Here is a 20,578-nt window from a genome sequence, read left to right as displayed (position 1 = left end):
CCTAATAGTGTAATTGTCCGCAAAGTAAAATCCAGAAATACTTTAAGTGCAGGATATTTCCAAAAGCAATCAACGAACACATAAAGCAATCTCTTAGGCAAACCTCGTGCGTCAACAGCTATAGATTAGGAGGTTGATTTATGGCAATGTCCTGAGAAATAATATGACAGTGCTTTAGAAGTCCAAGAAAGTTCAACGTTCAATTGCAGATTCGGCGACCACTCCGGATCAGATTGATATTGACTCACAATGAGCACAAACAGCATTAAGTCATGCAAGTGAAAGGGTCATGTGTGCATGAAGGAATACATGAACCGTGACAGAAACATCGTAGATCACTGAAAACAGAAATGCCAACTTAAATGCTAATTTGGAATTTTAGAATCCTTAAAAAAACCTAAAATAACTTTTAAAAAAAGGAACAACAGAAAAAGACAATTATTTCAATTGTAGGCAAACTCGAGTTTAATCGATTACAACAGAAACATGCTTTAAGTAATTAAACAGAAGTGGATTTTTTATCAGATTAATACAACGTAAAATCAACGAAGTGCCGAAAAGCTTGTTTCAATTTTGTGTTCAAGTTACAAATTTCTGAAGCTGTTTCGACTTGCAGTCTTGAAAATGATAATATTCTTACTCGGATTGTCCGAAGAAGCTGTAAAATAATCTTAACAACTGGTCATCTTTTAAATTTCAACTGTGCTTGTCAAAACAAACTTTAGAGAATATCTAACATCAAGCTGCTCCTCAAGAATACATACAATAAATAACGTCAGACGTAATATTTTATTTTAAAATTATATTTAAATGTCATTTCATTTATATTTCTAGCTTCCGTTTTCCATATGTATCGGAATAAAATACAGTTTAAGTTAATAGAATCTGGACACTTTATAGCAGCATACATGTGATGATTTGCTCTATTGGTGTCACTTATTACGCATTCAAACGGAAGAAATCATAATTGAATCGTTTATGTTCCTATTGCAACATCCTTTCGTTTGGACTTAGATTCTCCCCGTCTTGAAAAGTGATTTAAAAGTTATTCGCCTTGTCGAGAGATATACTGCATTGGTTCTTGAATCACAAAGTTAATTGTAAACTTAAATATATGCCTGTGAAACGATGCTCAGTTCTTAGATGGTTTTAATTACGGTAGGTCAAATTCAACTCTTCTCCCACGTTTAACAAATTGCCACGGGAATGCACTCTCGTGGTATCTCCAGGGGCTCAGGTAGTATTTATTTCCGTGTTAATCCTCCGACTCGTACATGTTAAAATCTGGCACATGGGAGCGACAGAACCGCGACAGTCGGGTCATGAAGCTCCTCATGAAGGCATCATTCTGCGTGGTAAAGCACAGACAAAAACCATCGCGAATATCGTCAGAAGGGTACATCATTACGCCACAATCCTGTTTAGAATAAGTTTAGGTTTTGTTCTGCGTGGCGAAAACAGAAACAAAATCTTCCTGAGATCGTGAGTGGGTTAATGAATTACAAGGCATCATTCTCAAACTCAAAATCGTCTCCCACAAAATCAGAGAGGTACAAGACAACACAATCCTTGATTAAGAACATTCCACCAGCCGGACTTTTAGCACATAGGGATAACGAGTATGGGCCTCTCATCCTGCAACCTGTTGTGAAGAGCCCATCCATCATATTTAGCCGATGATAGTTTTTGATTGATTGGCCTGCTCGACTGACAGGGAGCACACACGTCCACTCATTTGTGCCACTCTTGGTGTCATCTTTGTCATCTGTTCTGTTATGCGCGTGTGCAAACTGCAGCACTTTACAGAAGCGTTATGCGATTTATTTTAGATGCCTCACTGCTAAAGTTGACACGTACAAAGGTTTTGTGTATATACTTTAAAAGATGTTGGCAAATCCCTTCGTGGAGTAATGGGCAAATTCCCACTGATGTTACACTGGCGATTGCACAACACTCTACATTCGTTATATACAGACCTCCTCCAAATTCATTTTGTACAATATACACAAATCGAGCTAATTCGAGCTAGATTCTGAATAAATTCGAGCTAAATTCAGAATGGTATCAAATGTCGCCAACAATTTCATTGTCAAATCCTTTGTACGGCAAAGTCTTCCTGAAACTACTTTCTCAAGATTTATAGAAAGGATTCGATTCTCGCAGAACAGCACGTCTATGGTCTTACACACATCTTCAGGATATGGGAAAAGAACGGCATTGTTTCACTTTTATCAGTTTTTGTGTGTAAATTCGAACTTTTTAAAAACACAAACCGGGCTTTTTGGTAATCGTGTTGTAAATAAAAGATAAAACGGCACAAAGGGAGACCCTGAGCCTACTTCTTGTCAAAAAGAAACACATTTTTCCACCTTGCCCTGAGACTTTTTGTGACACAGTGGGACAAAATATACAGGTAAATAATTAGATTTCACGCGGTCTCTTGATAATCTGGCTCTTGAATGTTAGCGCTTCTCAGGGAGTTCTTAAAAGGTGCTGTCCATTAACAAGCCGTATTGTTAGCCAACAGGAAACACATCAATACACAATGAAAGGCACATAAAAATGTGCTGGGAAGACAATGCCCAGCATGGCAATATTATCATGATAATTGCAACTTATATACGACACTTGTTTACCATTCTACCAAAAAAGGTTTTCATTTGTTACGAACTTAACATTTGTAAAAATGTATTTGAGGCATTCTTGTATTGCTATTAACCAGGTCAAATTTGGAATTCAACCTACTCATGAAACTCACTATTATTCCACCAATGTGACTAGATGTGACTGATAAAACTGAAAGTTCTACCTGTTAAAACTAATTTTTTCCCCTTCGAAAAACTTGGTAAATATCCCCTTTGCGACCACCATTGGTAACAGCCAGACATTTACAACGGAAGAACAGGAGCCATGGGTTCCTGTGCCCTGATGGACAAGGCAAGGCTAAGTTTACGGACAACATCACAACTGATAAAGTCAGCCGTAATCGTGCAACAAGACGCGTGTAATCATGCACATTAATCCATGCAACTTGAGAGGCTCTTACACATCGCCTAATGGCAAAGGCAATTTCCTTTCGCTTGCCTTCTGTAGCCCCGATTCCCAGGCAACATTGAGAATGAGAATCAATCTTGTCCACATCACCAAGAAATACATCGGAGCCTTAATACAAAATGTACAAGGGAGGGATGTTGCAAAGTGCTTTTGCCAAGGGATATAGAAGGAAGACTTTTCGATGTCTTTGAAGGCTTAAGACGACTTATCGGGGGAACTTAAGAAAATTTCTATCTTCCAGGAAGAAGTCATGGATGCACTCCTCATTTTATTTCTATTCTAAGAGACAAATCTTTGTCGTACATCCTTCTTACCACTAAGAATGTGAAGATTATACAACATGAAAATGTAATTGATACGGATTTTGACCTTTTTTTTTAAGTAGCAAGTGACTTACCTCTGGTCCCAAGTGCTCTGAAATGTTGCCATCCCTGAAGTGTGGCTTACTCTGGATATTCAAGATGGAGTATCCTGTAAAAAAAAGTACCATATTTTTGATTTATCATAGTTTTACTTTTTGTATCTTAAAACACTTCTTACAGTCTGTGTGGATTAAATAGATTTAAGATCAAGGTATTAGGCCTACGTGTTTGTTTAAGGTTTTAAATTCAGGCACGTAACTTAATTTTGTAGATACTCTTCTGATAACAGGTTATTATATTTTAATCTGATGCTTAAATTGACGTGTTTCAGATTTTGCTGATTTTCTTAATTCAGAAATAATAAAGTCAGAAATGTTAACCAAGTACTTACTGAAGACTGAGCATTAGAGGCAAATCTGGACTTTATCAACCAAATAATCAAAGTTTGGGATAGAGAAAGTATATAACAACTCTCTGGTTTTTCTCGCAGCAAAAAACAAAAAAACAACTAATGGGTAGCCTTTTCTGACCTAAAAAGTAGGATCCTTAACCTTAACAGGTATTTTTTTTGTATTATATTTCTGATAAAAGCCTCTGGAGGTGGTCAAGTGTCCCGAGGCCTTTTCTTCTCCAATGCACCTGCTTCTAAGCTTTTACCATATCTTGCTGTCACCGCCTCTTCGTATAGGAGCACCGCAAAGGCTGCATCCTCTTCAAGAACTGTGTTTCTCAGGTTGAGTTTAGCAAGTGCCCTTGACATACAAGCTCTGTAGGGTAATTTCATCAGGCAGCCTTGGCATTATAAAGTGCATTGTACAGAATTCTGTAATTGGAATGTCTGAGAAAAAACCAGTTCCTTCCTTCTAATTGTACAGTACAGTACTTTGAGAATCAGAGAGTTAACCTGTCTCTGACTCATGTCACTCCCTGCAGGTGCCTGATGTGAATGCAAATATGCAGGCGCAACAAATGTGAATACATACAAAACCAAAGTGAAAAAGAGTTTTTTTTAGTGTCATCCTGTGTTTCATTAAGACAATTATAAAGATATCATTTCATTGCTATTCCTAAGTGAAAACTTTTTTAATTGACTCAATTACGGGAAAGGCATGCTCTCTGAGTAAGATAATCTCATCCATTAAACTAAAAAAAAACACCTTTAAAAATACCTGAGAAGAAATTTCAAAATGATTTCATTTAGAAATTTGTATCTTGAATAAGTTTCCATAATGTAGTTCACTTGTTGCTTATGACACAGACAGTTGGAAAAAAGTTTATTATGAAGTTGACCGTATGGGTCAGTGTTCCATGAGTTTTACAGGCCTTTGATCCTAGATATTTTTTTGAAAGAAATCCAAAAACCAGAAATTAAGTGAATAAATTCAAGTGATTCTCCACAAAACTTACAGAGTCTGAAGTGCCATTGGTGGAAATGGAGTACCATGCACCCCAGATGAACGCACCCGCCTGCTCCCCACGAAGTAACCCTTCAGCAGCTGCTTTGCTGGTGCTGAAAACTCCACAGTTGTGGCAGAGGCAATTTCAAGGAACTGCAAGTAAGATGGATACATGAATCTCCTGACGACGGGCAGAGCATACTGTTCGAAACGTCGAGTCCCTCCGGTTCTTTTCAGAACCACGCATACTCACAAAAGAGATTTATTCACATGGTGCTACCGCAAACTTATCTTGTCTTAATACATGAATCAGTTTACAATCTCGCACTTCACTTCATTTTTTGTTATCAAGGTTTACAGTACAAAATGTAATATCTGACCAATCCTACTAACAGTCTCATGGTTTTGAGCAAGCATGAGACCTAGATCCACTTAGCAAAAAGCAGCATTCAAAAACAGTATTGATATTTGGCAGGATTTTTGAAGACTTCTTCTACAAGGGAACATTTATATCTCCTTTGATTAAATTACCTAAAATTGATTTGATATAGCTGAATATTTTTGTTTTGTATTTCAAGTACAAAGGCATTTTTGTGTTGATTTTATATTCTCTTTCCTTTTTTACACCTCAACAATTAGACCAATGTTATTTATGAAGTTTAACGCTGTGGAAAAAAACCCAAGGGAAACAATAATAAAAGTTCAATTAAGAAATAAGTCCGGATGTTTACTCTCCCTCGGCTACTGCAGTTCATAAGGTTTTCTATTATACATGCATGTTGATAGAGGGCTAAGCAGGTGCTATTCTTTATGCCTGGGGATGTTGTGATTAGTTTGATCAGTCTTCTCAAGAGGGTAAAACATGACCTGCCGAACATTTACAAATCTGGAACTAATGCTTTAATGTCACTTATGCCAGGCAATTTCAATTATAACACTATGCTCACCCCTGGCACTATTTTAATAGCTATACAAAATTGCATGGTGTTATTTTTTTAGGAATTAAATCTATTTCAGTGATTGCGTAAAGGTGAATGCCATTTTCTGCGATATCAATCTTGACAGTATTGCTGAGAAAGATTAAAACCACAATCTATTAACATAAATGTTGAGAACACAGAACGAAGTGCAAGCTTCTGTGTTCTCAACATTTATGTTAATAGATTGTGGTTTTAATCTTTCTCAGCAATACTGTCAAGATTGCAGAATCGCAGAAAATGGCATTCACCTTTACGCAATCACTGAAATAGATTTAATTCCTAAAAAATTACATAAATCCTTGACCAGGTTTAATTTTATGCCCATGTTAAACCAAGACCATATTAAAATTGGCCATGGATATTTGATTGTAGCCGCTGATTGGCCTCGATCGCTAACCTGTTTAATTTCACTTGGACCGATGATTGATTTCCGACCGCCCAGCTGATCCGGGTCTGCCATTGCTCCTAGTAGTGTCTGCTTGATGATATTTAGCTCTGCGTGCTCATTCATGGTAGGGTTTGGGCTATCACACACTAACACCATGGGGAAACTCCTGAATAAGCATAACAATTAATAATTTATTTAAATGACATTGCCAAGTGTATGTGATGTTTTGTTCGGTTTTCCCTGATTTCATTCTCAACTCGAGGCGAGTTTATAAATATTTACTTTTTTGAACTGAAAATCTGCCAATTGTCCTTTAAAATAATACTTTTGCCTATTTTCATTCCGTTTCAGCAATATAAACTAACTTTTCTGTAAAAGCACTTTGCGAACTTTCTCCCTAAAAATACAATTCAGCCCACAAGGACTATATTTAAATATGCAGCCTGCGTTTTCTCAACAAAAACACATTGAGCATTGCCTCATATTGAGCTCTTGCTTTACATCAACAAACAACCTGCTGTTTCAGCTGCAGGACAGCCTCCCTAGATATCCCAAGCTATAAGGCCCTGTTTTCCTGACATTCTTCAAAACTCCCTATTCCCTTATTTGTCATGATTTTGTGGGGGGAAAAATCCGAGGTGTGCATTGAATTTCGATGATTCACATAATTCTAGTCACATTTTATGTGAAATTAGATTGGCGTGTTTGGGCAAGTAATTTGATTAAGCACATCGGACCTAACTCATCATTGCATTAATATATGCAGGGTATACTTAAATGGGTGTTCACCACTTACCCGCGAGCGTTATGATACTGCACATAAAACTGATAAGGGAATATCATGTATAACGCTTTCGGCAAGGAGAGGTGTTACAGGGATAGCAGACACAGATACAAATTTAATTCTCTCGGGGATAACGCTCTGAGTTGGGAGTCTGGGGTGTCTGGAGATGGCAGGTTGATTAAAATGACAGGAGTTTGTCTACTAGTAGAACAGGTGTTTACTAACCGATGCTGGATTGTTTGGTCAAATAAATTCGTTGGCTGTAATTTTTCTGAGTTTAAATTAGGGCTGTGGAAGAAATTGGAAAAGAGTATAGGCTTGGAAAAACGCTTCATGAAAAGTTTGAAATGGTTCATGATAATTATTTCAACGGAAGAATTTGTTTTCAAAGAATCCCGACAGTGGTTGTTGAATGATCAAATCATTTTCAAATTTGATATACAATTGTTACCAGTTTCCTTGAATAATTACTAAATAATCATTGCATTCAGAGTGAATAACAGACATTTCAAATTACACATGCTCAAAAGATAAGTCATCCAACCCTCTTCCAAAGCTGTTTAAAATCCAATTTGTTCTGAATTTCTTATGATTCATTAAAAAGAAAGCCACTGTGGGGGGGGGGGGGGGGGCAGTTAAAACAAAATGATTACAGTTTTGCTGTTTGAACAAAATGATTAATTGGTTTTCTTTCTCCCAAGACTTTATTGCACTGTATTGCACAAGTCATAATACTTACTCCACAATAGATTGCTTCGGAGTCCTCTTGACTTCCTGTATGAACGGTTATAAACGAGGTATCAATTATATCAATTACAACTGAAGACAGGCCGGCGTCTGCTTTCAAAAGGGGAAACACTCTTTCCTATCTGTTGCTGAATTGTACGCTGGTTGGATGGCTATCCCACAACAATCATTTAAAATTTTTAGAATTACAACTGACATACAGAGACTAATTCATTACAAAGCAATGAATGATAAATAAACAATGACTGATAATACTTTTGCATATAACATGCTACAAGTGTCTGATATTGAAGACATTTTAGAATCATTGTATGCATGTTCATGTGAGAGAATATCTTGGATGTCAAATCGAGTTAGTTGCAAACCAATATTTAAAAGTGTTTTAAAACTTAATTGTAATCATTTAAATCAAAGTTACACATGACATCCTATGGCACTTAGTTCATTTGAGGGGTTGCTTCTTCAATATTTTACACAGAATTTATCTAGTGTTTAGAAGTTTGCATAACAAACTTACAGAGGCAGAAAATAAAGACTCCTCATCAACCTCCTGAGTTTTGTAAGAGTTTGCATAGCCCCACAGATTACACTCCACAGGGAATAATTGCTGCTGGGATGATCCACTACTTAATTGTCTTGGTAGATCTATTTGGATGACTCTGTGTTCCAGCACTGAACCAAACAAGGAGGGGAAAAAAACGTGTTTTCAAAAAATTTAGCCCCCTGCTGAAAATGGAGACCACAATTCAAAACCAAGGATTTTCAAATGTTTGGCTACTATGAAATGTTGATTTTGTTGCAGTTTGCATACAAATTGGTCCTCTGTTTTCCTTTTAAAATACATTTTCATATTCATAGAAATTTTACAGGGAATAATGCATGATTAAGAATTCTTAGCAAAGTTTCTTTGTTTGTGTCTAATCCTTGAAATGCTTTTCAATAAAATGTTGATCTGCCTTTCTCCCCAGTGCATCAACAAACATGTGACAATACATAACTTGTTTCCCTTAAAATATACAAATCTAAAACGTAGAGGATTCATATTTTTTAATTTTTAAACATCATAAAAACAGCACATTAGATTTTTACATCTGATACATATTATCGAGGTAATATTTTGACATTCCTGATCCTTGTCACAATACGCAAGAAAGCACTTAAAACCTCCGTGGGGAATGACTAAAGCCTGCAAGCGATGTTTTGTTAACCAGTCACATTGGGTATTCATATAATAACTTGCTTAAGTAGTGCTTCCTCCATGTTTTATCTTTGGTTTTCCCAACAGGATACACATCTATCCACCACTTTTGCCCACACATACTGAAAGTTGTATTCTTGTGGAGACATATTTCTTTGTTCTTGTGTAGGATTGTTTCGAGTTTGAAAGTGAAGTTTCAAAAAGCTCTTATTTCAACCAGAATTAATTTCCTTGGCTGAAATTCGGACTTCATATCCCTTTTCTAAAACTCTACCATTTGCGACTGATCAACCAACCTTGGAAATTCCTAGTTTTTGAGTAAAATCCATGTATCTATTTCGTGAAAATCTTGTGGAGACGTATTCAACTATTGAAATTGCCCTGCAGAGACGTATACAATCGTTTGTTCCCTATTTATGTGCACGTCTCCAGAGGGCACGGTATATCAGATCCCAAATACTGCCACAGTAAACACATTTGATAAGCTTACCATTTTGAAGCTTCTGTTTAGCATCTCTTTTCAGGCTGTCTATTTCCCCCAGCACACAAACACCTTGATGTGCTAACAATGTGGATCCACCTGCCATTAAGGGGAAAACACCTGTTCTCAATGACATCTATACAAAAATAGTGATCGATATAGCTAACCATCTCTTCACTTTATACAACAAGCAGGTGATCATATTTCTTTTTCAGAAATAATATTTAAGAGGTTTTAAGGAAAGCTGTCATAACAGACACGGGCAAAAACTGGTTCACAAATTGAAGTCAGCCTGACATCTAGGTTGAAAGTCTGAACCTAAAAGTTGAGTCAGGATTTTTGTAGCGAAGAAAAGAAATCTTTATCAGTTTCTAGCACCAGTAAAGCCAGAACAAGAAACGGGCTAAAAGTAAGCTTTTTTTGTGACAACTGTGTGGTATGTGATTATTAATATTGAGTAAAATGCTTAAAAGTCTTACACTTATATATTATCTAAGAAGTTTATATATTTAATTTTTGCCTGCCATAAAAGTATAAGAAGAGGTGAGACGTCAATTTGCATATTTTGTTTTAGTAAGGCAGCTTACTTTTCTTTTCAATATTATTGAGTAATATCTAGTTTTTGTTCTTTTTACAAAATTCTTTATAAGTGTGCAGAAGAAAACCACAATCCCTTTTTCCATGAGAAGTATAAAAATGTTTTCTACGGCATCCATCTAAAATATTCAGGTATGACTTACGATCATCATCATTGTAAACAGGCTCACATACTTCATCAAATAAACATCTTGAATTTAAGCCCAAAGGCTAGAAATGACATTTTATGTAACAGGATTCCTCCACTGCCACAAGCAACAGAAACATTACGTACATGATACATACACTACAGATATGACATTAACACAGTTGATATTAAAGGGCAGTACCACGGCAATAAAATACCACAAGGTGTAGGGGGGGGGAGGGGCTAGTGATAAAGAAATCTCGGAGGAGCAATACTTAAAGTAGGGTTGTCACTTTATCACAGGCAAAGGTGGCCTATCATGATCCCATGTAATTGGCTTCAGTTGAAACAATATCCATTCATTACTGGCACTATACTTCACGATCAGGAAGTCTTAAGATTGTATCAATGTACAAACAAAAATGTAATACTGTTTATGATGAGGGATTAAACAAAAGTTGAAATTCCTAATCACTGTCAATCTATGGTTTCCTCCGACTCTCTTATATATCTTGTCCTCACTTATTTGCCTTTCCACCTTCACATGATATCAGTTCATCTCACATGCTGCTCATCAGCAAACAGATATCGAGTGTCTAGTGCTAAGATTAGGAAAGGCACATAGTCTTGTAAATCCATGTGGCAGGTGGGGGATCGATAAAACTGCTCAAATTGCCTGGCCATGAAAGTTAAAACATTCAAGGGGGGGGGGTATTCTGGACACCACATTACACATGGGGGTGCTGTTCATGATGCAGATGTACATCTTATGTTTATTTGCTAGGCGAGTTTTAACCTTACATCAAAATGGCGCCTTTCAAGTTTTGTACTTTCATCTGTTTATCAGGGCTATTTAATACATTTTGGGTGTCGACATGTTTGAAACAATGCCTTAACATTTGATTGGTTTTTTTTTTTCACCACAAAAAAATTGGGGGGGGGAGAATGATCCAATGGCCATCTCCCCCTTGTCAAAAAGTTGGGGGGGGGGGGGCTGATATATGCCCCCGGGGTTTTTGCCCCTGGCATATGTCTCATAATCATACTACCCTGCTCTGATGACAGTGATCCAAAAATATTATATAGTGCACACCTTGCCATTAAAACCACCTCGTCACAAGGTCTCAGAATTTCAATATGCCATTATCACTTCAGATTTTCCTGTCTCAAATGAGTAAATGTATCAATGGGAAGAAATTGATAAAACTGCAGCAACCAGACAATCCAATTAACGAAACAACTGCCCGCACACCTGCTTTAAAGGATGCAGGAGTGACACTCACCGTCGATAGTATAACAACCTGGGCCACTGGGGTCTCTGTGGAGGGAGGCAAGCAGGGGTTGACTGCCACTGTGAATGATGGCTCTCCGCGCATAGGATGCACCGTAGATCAATAACCTCCGGATTAGATTTGAATCAGCACCAACAGCCACTAGATCTAGAAAACCCTGGGAGTCCTGCAATAAAAATCAATTAACAGTCACAATTTTTTAAAGATCGTTATGTGCATCTGCTATAAGTTTACACCAGAAGATATGCTAAACAAGTAAAATTGATTAGGTTGAAATTCATTTAAATGAAAATGAATCAAAATTCTGCTAACTGCTCACTGACTGGATTGACCTGAAATGTAGAAATCCAAAACTTAGAATGGCCTGATATTTCATCCTTGGCAAGGACTTCTTCAGAGGCAGAAGAAGTCCTTAAGGAATTCCTTAAGCATGACCTTGCTATATGAAATATCAGGCCACTCTAATTTTTTTATTTGAACTTCATCCTGAAATTTCTCCAGTTATAAGAAAACAAATCATCTCTTACTTGTTTATTTTAAATAAGTTAAATAATGACAAATATTGATCATGGAATGATTGTCTTTGAATTTTCATTGTACATCAAAGGAAATAGAAGGGCTTCTTAATTGTTTCATGTTACATCATGACAAGTACCCGATGTCTTATCGAAATTCTTGAGCTGTATAATTCATGTCCTAACCACATATAGAAAGTGATGAATTGCCCATAAATGAGGTCTATGCACTTACAAATTCTCATCCACTTTAACTTGCATAAGACTTTATGTCAATTACCATCCATAACCTGACGCACGTGTCAGAGTTTGTTTATCAAGAGGTGTTTTATAGCTTCATCTTTGAATAATTTACGAACTTTGATGAGTTTTTTTTTTCTCATCCGCTGCATGAAATAGCCTGAAAGATGCCATTAGCATGCAACTGGCATTCCCACAACTTGCTTAAAGTGCTTGCTGCAATTGTAATTGCACTTTGAATAAGCTGGTGTAAGTATTCAATGACATTGTCAAAGTCATTATCTTTACACATTAATCTTGATTTAAAGAAACAGATTGATGTGTCTGGGTCTACTGAGGAAGTAAATAAGTGATGAGGGATGAAGCTGGGTGCACAATGAGAGATAACAGGGACGGAAGATGTCTTAAGCCACGTCCTGATTACATGGCTACGGCTAACAATTACACATGCCCCTATGGAAGAAAACTGAAGCCACTTTCCCATAAACAGCCAGCCCTAGTCATTGGGACACTGGCTTAATAGATTACGTTTTTGTAAGATCGGGAGGTGGCATCAATGATGCTGAGAAGTATGCACAGCTTGAGGCGGTGATAGGTGCCTGGTGGAGTGACCCCCTCAGCAAAGAGGTAAGCTAGACTGGCACTGAAGCTCCACGGTGACTGGGCCCTGTCTGCAAGGTGATCAAGAGACATTCGAGAGCCATGGTGAGATCTCAATTGGGTCAAGGGGGTGCATTGGAGAGGCTGTCTGGTGCGGCAGACTGGAATCGATTGTGTGGATGTCCATGCAGACGGACATTTAATACACCTTGGAAATGTTGAAAGGGCATTGAATCCTGCAAACAGGGACATGAGTTAAAGGTGCTTAACTGGCTCAGGGATTAAGACATTATGAAAAACCCCTAAATTGTCTATAAAAACTTAAAGGGAAGATACAACATTTGCAAACATCAAAAAATGAAATTATCAAATTATCACGAAATACCTTACTGGAATGGTTAAGGAATGACAGTCTGAAGCATCCTGCAAAATCGTGGCTCCTGGTGTGCTGACATTTTCAAGAAAAACTGTATTTTTCCAACGCTGGTTGGCCGACCAGCGTTGGAGAAAACTGGCTATTTTTAAAAACTGCTCCTATTTTTTTATATTTAGTTATTCCGTATTTTCTTTGCAGTTGATTACACACCTGTGAAGGGGTACAAGCCAGCTAAACTGATTCTCTGAACTTACAATTCCCCAAAGTCTATAAATTGGAAGTTCATCTTAAGTGGAGTCAGGGAACCAGACTACAAGAACATAATTGGTTTTCTTGGTTTTTCCAGCATCTACAACCCCAAAACGTGAAACAAGTCAGTTTAACAATATTTGCTATAACATACTAATCCTCCAAATCCATTTATTTCTGAAAATTGCAGCAAAAGCAAATGTTGTACATTCCCTTTAAATGGTGCATATTTATGCACATTTTTAAAAATATAGATATCCAGTTCTAATTTTAAGCAGTTGAATAAGTAATGCTTTATATTATGAAATTAAAATAAGAAGTTAAAAAAGATGTTTATGATTCAGTGCCTAAAACTTACATTTCTGTATCTGTAATTTTTATTAGTACGAAACTTATTATTAAAAGTGGAAACTTTTCACCTACATAGAATTCCAGTCCAAGTACGCAACTGAACTAACTGTGTCCAGCAGGAATTTTGTGAATGGAGCAATTAAGTTGTCACACCATGATAATGAAAGAGGTTTCCTGGTACAGTATAATGACATTAGCAATTAGTAGCACGCCACACGATAGCCAAATTTGAAATCAGACACTAGTCAATGAAGAGTCACTGAACTCAACTTAAAATCCAAGTTGTTTTTAACAAGTTTTGCCTCTGGGTGTCCGAAGGTGTTATGTTAATGGTAATTGGTTTCTTCTCTGATGCAGTAGGTCAGGCTAATTATTTGCATCAGTTTCCTCTGACAACTGGGGGTGTCCATTATCTGAAATTTTTTTAACACTTGAGCTATTAAGAACTGATGCTTTAGGTGATATATCTTTTATAATGCAAAAAAAAATGAGCCAGATCTTTATTGACTCTATCAAAAGATAATTTGTCCAATTCACAGATGATGAAAGAGTTAAGTGGCTAAATTTGAGATGCCCACAGGAGGCATACTACAAGAGGAATGGTTTGCAGAATAAACGTGATCCCCAGTAGGGGAGTTTTGATTCAGAATGTGGTATTTATAGATGACAAACTTGGGTGGGGGGAGTGGCATTAGGGGAGTCAAAACAAATTATCGCACTGACCAAAAAGAGTCCCCCGAGATAGATAATGTGATCTATGGAAATTGAGTAGTGTAGCCTGGGGTACCGAGTTATACAGGTTGTCATATGTTATGCCATGTTTTGACACAAGTAGGTGCTGCAATTCTTTCATTTGAGCTTCTTCTTTTTTTATTTTGCACATCTTCACAAAGAGTTAACTTGCTTGTATTCACACAAATTTTGTGAGAACAGCATTTTTCACTGTTTTGTTCTCATTATTTCACAAAAAAATATAATAAGATGTATTAAAACAACAAACATTTCACTTCATTTTGGGTGTAAAGGGATCATTAACAGGTTAGGACTTATTACAAAATCTAATGTGAATACGGTAAAAGAATAATTGTAGACCTACTTGCTAAAAGCTGTCTCAAGGTTTCTGACAGATGGATTCTTGGCTCTGTTGGAATCCTTGGTTTCATCTGGAACAAACAGCAAGATATATGAAATTTGTATATCAAATAACAAAAAAGCAATTTCTAAAGCACATTTTAATGAAGTAAAAGTTTTGATGATCCTTTTATAAATTCCTGAAACCATTTTCCCAGAAGGTAATAGAATGGTACTAGAAATGTTTTTAAGAACAGAGTTTCCATTCTGTGCTTTAATTAAATGAATACAAGAAAGAACAAAAATACTGACCTTGAAAACGTTGTTTGCCTGAAATTGAAAGAAAACAATATTTAAACTGTATTACAAATATTATTTCCTCATATTTGTAAAAAAAAACATAAGCAGTAATGTAGGCAAATACATCAATAAATACAATATGGGCATTACATTCATATAATTATTGAGAATCTGTACAGCAATATGACAACATTTTGCTTGTACTAGCTTCTTCAAGCTTGCTCTAAAAATTATTTAGTTGCTTACAGATTTGGTAAACAAACAACTGCAACTGATTTAAAAATAATCACACTTATACTGACAAACTATGCTAAATAAAAATCTCACCTCAATCATTACAGAGACCGAAGAATTTCCAGTAAATTCCTTGACTGGGATTCCAATCACACAGTAGCAGCCACCCAATTGCATGTTGAAGAACTCATCTGATGAGTAACAAATTAGGAAAGTTTGTGAAAAGAGAAGACTCACTTAAGAAATAAAAGGAAGAGTAACATTAAGGTACTTAGCTTCCAGTCATAACTGCTCAAGATAATGCTCCCTGTTTGATCATTTCTGTTGGCCTACCTCTCAACATAACGGTGACAGATTGGCAGTATCTCCCCGAGTGTGTGTCTCCATCTTGACGCTGAAGAGGAAAGACATCCCCCTCTACCATCTGCACAGTCACTCTCTCTGGAAACACATCAAGAAAAAAAAATGTGACAATAAATCTGATGTTTTCTTCACAGGAGGTTCATTCAACAGGTAGGGTATTAGAAAATATAATCCTGGAAATGTGTTTAAATCAGGAAACAGTGATTCTCTCAGGAGTACATTACCTCAGAATAAACTACATGGGTTATCTCCTGCATCAAGAAAATGACAAGTTCATCTTCCTGTCTTCCAGGATTGCTGGCTCAAGTGCAATTATAAAATATCTTTAATGTGTCTTTGATTCTTCACCAGAAATGATTACACTCTCTCAATTGACTGGGGAAAAATCAGCAACGTTACCTCCTAAGACTCGACACGTCACATCTTCTTTTAAAATCGACCCACAGTACACACAGTTAAAGTCCCGTCTAGGAAAACACAACAAGAACAGAATATCAGCCAATTAAAGCATGGAAGAGCAAGAAACAGAAGTATTATTGAGGCATGTAGATTTGCACTGCTATTTCAATCGCTTCAAACACGCACTTTATATTTCTACCAGAATAAATTAAACTATAGAAACTTTCAAAACTAGATCACATTCATTATGCATGAATTGAACATCAATACACAAGAAAGAGGGAGATACAAACAAACTTTATCAGGTGAAAATGACATGAAAAGGACTTACATTTATCAAACCAGCCACATATCCTAATGGTTAAAATAATATTGAAAATAGGTGAATTGCTTGAAAAATGCATACTCTTTCAAGTTACCTGACTGTTTGCTGCTCTTTAGCCCCCTCAATGTGACACCTGATGTAGAAGTTATCTGCTGCACCGTAGCATTTGCTCTCAGGGCATCTGTATTTGGCACATCGTCTTTTGAAGAGCAAATATTAGAATTGATTACAAAAACCGAATTGAGACAAAACTGATGCTGAAAGAAATAATCCAACAAAGTCACATAATGCTTATAGAAAAGCCAGTGAACAAAATGTGGAGGCCTCAAAATTATAGGTCTGATCAGAATTGTACACAACATTCCAACAATACAGTGCAATGCAGAACTTTCTTTTAAAGTTATGAATATATAAAACATTGTCCAAGCCAAAACATGAAAGTACTTAAATGGGAACATTCTTATTCATACAACATAGCTTGAACAAATTCCTGCGTTTTGGAGAAAGCTAAATGGCCCTCCTATATGATTCAATTTGTCAGTGCCTGAGAGTCATGTTGCAACCATATTCGCGATGATGAATGTGTTTTTATCATACTTACGAATACTTTATGGGGGACGAAATGGAGCACACCGTCCCGGCAAATTTGTAGAAACGAGAGTCAAACTTGCAACCAAGCAATTCTGCAGTGCTTAATTGGTAACTGTGTCAAAAATATGTATGAGATCCAGGATTTGCATTTAAAAGCACCTTTTTTTTCATTTTTGAAAAAATTTATGGTCATAAATGGGCAAGTATGGTAAAAATTAATTTATTTCTCTTACAACCACACATATATAGGACCTTTGGGAGACACTTTGGCGCCGTAAAATTATATATATTTGGGAGACGTGGAATTAGGGACACATTTCAATGTCTCCCTTATGCCTAAGCCCCTATTTAGAGGCAAAATGTTTTATTGTCGCAAATAGGCTAGATCAATTGCTCGTGGTCCAATAAGTTAAACCACCAACATTTGTGAGGGTGTAGGATAAGGTAAAATTGGGGTTGTGGGTCATTAAAATTGGAAAAAAATATGTGCACAAGTCTAAGGGAATGTCTCCCGAGTCACCCATTATCGGTAAAAATATATTATTATTATTATGATTTTTACAATTTTAGGACATTTCTCTGGTCATGGAATTATAACTTTTGTTTCATTTCTATTTAAGGATTTGTCATTCAATTTGCTTCACCTTCAAGCGTAAAAAATTGTTTATAAAACAACAGAATAATAAAAAAAAACCTATACATAGTTAATTCATGCCAACAACAATATTTCAGGCTGGCACTGAGTACAAATCTAACTTGTACATGTGGACGATACTGTAGTTCACAGCTTTAATTTCCATTTGCCTTGTTTGGTTATAACCAAGGTTCCCAACAGATCATACAGAAGACCCCCAGAGTAAATTGATCTAACCTTTTTAGGTGTGGTAAATCTAATAGCTGCAAATTCACAAGAACTTGACTGCAGGTCACTTCAGCAGGCAGCAAATTCAGAGACGTCAAGCTGACATAGCAGACCTGTTTCCAATATTGAAGTCCGATCAAAACAAACATGGTTTGCAAAGACTACAAAGGATTCCTTGTTGTAATCATTTGTGTAAACACCTTTTCTTCCCGAGGAAACTTTGAATCTGGGGAAGCTAAATGTTTTGTTCAATACTGCATTTAAGAATAAATATTAACTTTAGGCCCCCCCAAAAAAATAGTCGGTCTCAGGTCAGACCGAAGTTCTGGAATTGATGCGGCGACGCGTTTTTTGTTTTTTTTGGTGACTTTTTTTTTTTTCAAGCTTGTATTGTGCAGACAAGGTTGGTACTATTTTACTTTTGTGTGTCCTCATTATACATTGGTGTCCCCCATAATTTGCCTTGGTGCCCTTTATCATTTGCCTTGGTGCAATTTCCCCATTCCTTGGTTCTCCTTGGTACAAACATTTGAGAAGGCGCGGCAATAGAGGGCGCTGTTGTAGCTTCCGTGTTAATTTGAAGAAAAAAAAAGGTTGACGCGCATAATTAAAATCGACGCGCGCACTGACCAGAGACCGAGTATTATTTTTTTTGGGCCTTATCATCAGTTTTATTACTCTGTTAATTAACATATTAAAGGGCCTCACTTAGAAATATAACAGTCCTCACTTAGAAATATAACAGTTGTATATTTGTTTTGTGTTAAATATAAGAACATTCTTCTTCTTAGTATTTTTTTTATTGTTTATTTACCTCCTGGAAAATCTTTCTTGCTTCTTGAGGCTGATGTAGTACTACATTTCCAAGGATTGCTACAGGAAATAGATAATTACGATGAACGTTCATGAGTATTATTGAAAAAAAAAAGTGAAAAATGATATTAGCTTTATTAATGTTTCACTGTATTTCTACATTTTTCAAATTAATACAGTGGAAAAACAAAAATGACAAAAATTACCTACCATCAATTTCAGTTATCTCTGTACAATCAATTTTGATGATGAACGGATATATTGTACTCTGAAAAGAGAAGATTACAGATGAGTTTTTTTTAAATCTCATTTCAGTAAAGACCAGCGACTATTAAATTCCATATCAAGTTTCATTGTGATAACTTTGAATAGTGTTGCAGCTGGCTATTTTAAGAAAATGTTTCAACAAGAAAATCATATTGAAGCCAACAATAATGGACGAAAAATATACCCCTATCTTTATTTTGTTATAAATTTAGATGTCGGAACCACTGCAAATTGTCTCAAAAATATAGTCCATTAATTAGAAAAAAAACCTGAAAAAAAATTGTTTTTAGAATACTTGTACCAAGGTTTCAAAATCTAAACTAAAGAAGTGTTTTCCATTTTTGTTAAGATGTAAAGTTGTAGTTGTTTCCGAAAAAGTTAACAAATAATGATGTAAAAAAAAACATATATGGTGAAATATGTTTGAAATATACTGTAACACAATTTTTCTTCTTTTTAATTATAGAAAATTGGAACGGGTTATTAAGGGAATCTTACACAAACCTCTTTGCTATCACTGTGAGCCAGGCATTCTTTTTTCAGCTTTTCAAGTTGTTGCGTTTTGTCCAAGTACTTTAAGGAAGATTCCTGAAGTTGCAATTGTGAGTCGCTGAATTGATCTTGCATGCTTATTCATCCATTCCTGTGTTTAATATAAATATATCAATTAAACAATTTGGAATACAAAGCATTTCCTGTGTAGGCCCTATGATCAATATGATTTTGCATGTTTTTCTTTCCAATTTACTTTTTAATAAGAAAGGTTTTTAATCTATTGACGAATTTTCGCCAAAATAAAATTAGAAGTAGGCTAACTTGTTAAAATGAGCAAAATATCTAGGCCTAACCCACATAAAAAGTGGCAAAATGTTATTTGACATCGACAAGATTATCTGACGAGACAGGCCCAAAACAATGTGATTTAGGCTCTTACAAAAATCTCTTAGCCTCATCAGCCAAGTCCTTTAAATAATGACATTGACAATACAGGCATCATAAAGGCATTACACAAAGAAATCAATTAATAAACACAAAAGAATCAGAAAGTAAAGGAAGTGCAGTCAGTAATGCACCACGTCCGACTCCGATTATGCAATCGATATGCGCGCCTATACTTTTCACAACTTACAAGTTACAGTACACAGTTAATGCCAACAATATCAAAATAACATTTTAAGTGCTTCCTACCTGAAATACGCTTGCTACATTTGCAGAGAGACAGTTTACAGACTTCTGAAAATTGTTGCCATCGGCTGATTTAGAAAAAAAATAGTTAAACTAGAAAAATGATGCGCGGAAATGCGAGCAGACGAATTACGAACTTTTCCCTTTTCATTTTAAGGAAAGCGCCTTATCAGAGTCGGTTTCTGTCTGTATTAAGTATAGTATATACGGTTAAGACGTCTGGGTATCAGTCGTATTTACGTTGTCTACTCAGTAGAGGGCGCTGTATCAAGACAACGGTGCCAGCAATAAATTATTTTTAGTATATAATTATTTCCTTTATCGTATATTTTTAGTATCTATAATTACGTTTTTATAGTTCATATAAATGGACTCTTTGAGAAATTTCAGGGGGAATTAGAGGAAGTCGCGCGTGTATGCTCGCAAAAAA

At 36.1% G+C, this 20,578-nt stretch overlaps 1 protein-coding gene across 1 annotated transcript; it reads right to left on the bottom strand.

Annotated features, from left to right (window-relative positions):
• Positions 1 to 1,188: 1,188 nt before the first annotated feature.
• On the bottom strand, positions 1,189 to 19,590 carry LOC119727867 (minichromosome maintenance domain-containing protein 2-like). The gene is made up of 21 exons (XM_038199942.1): positions 19,468 to 19,590; positions 18,907 to 18,964; positions 18,698 to 18,756; positions 17,893 to 17,996; positions 17,032 to 17,133; positions 16,525 to 16,629; positions 16,106 to 16,173; positions 15,677 to 15,784; positions 15,437 to 15,534; positions 15,122 to 15,139; positions 14,835 to 14,901; positions 12,691 to 12,833; positions 11,399 to 11,573; positions 9,401 to 9,490; positions 8,230 to 8,384; positions 7,705 to 7,739; positions 6,191 to 6,347; positions 4,824 to 4,966; positions 4,074 to 4,183; positions 3,452 to 3,525; positions 1,189 to 1,348 (listed from the first exon to the last, which is right to left on the bottom strand). The coding sequence occupies exons 1-21, from the start codon at positions 19,588 to 19,590 to the stop codon at positions 1,256 to 1,258; spliced, it is 2,085 nt and encodes a 694-aa protein (XP_038055870.1). The 3' UTR covers positions 1,189 to 1,255.
• Between the last annotated feature and the right edge of the window lie 988 nt (positions 19,591 to 20,578).

Source organism: Patiria miniata, unplaced genomic scaffold (assembly GCF_015706575.1).
Source record: "Patiria miniata isolate m_02_andy unplaced genomic scaffold, ASM1570657v1 HiC_scaffold_20, whole genome shotgun sequence".
In the NCBI taxonomy this organism is placed as follows: Eukaryota; Metazoa; Echinodermata; class Asteroidea; order Valvatida; family Asterinidae; genus Patiria; species Patiria miniata.
This window is presented reverse-complemented; position numbering and strand designations above follow the sequence as displayed.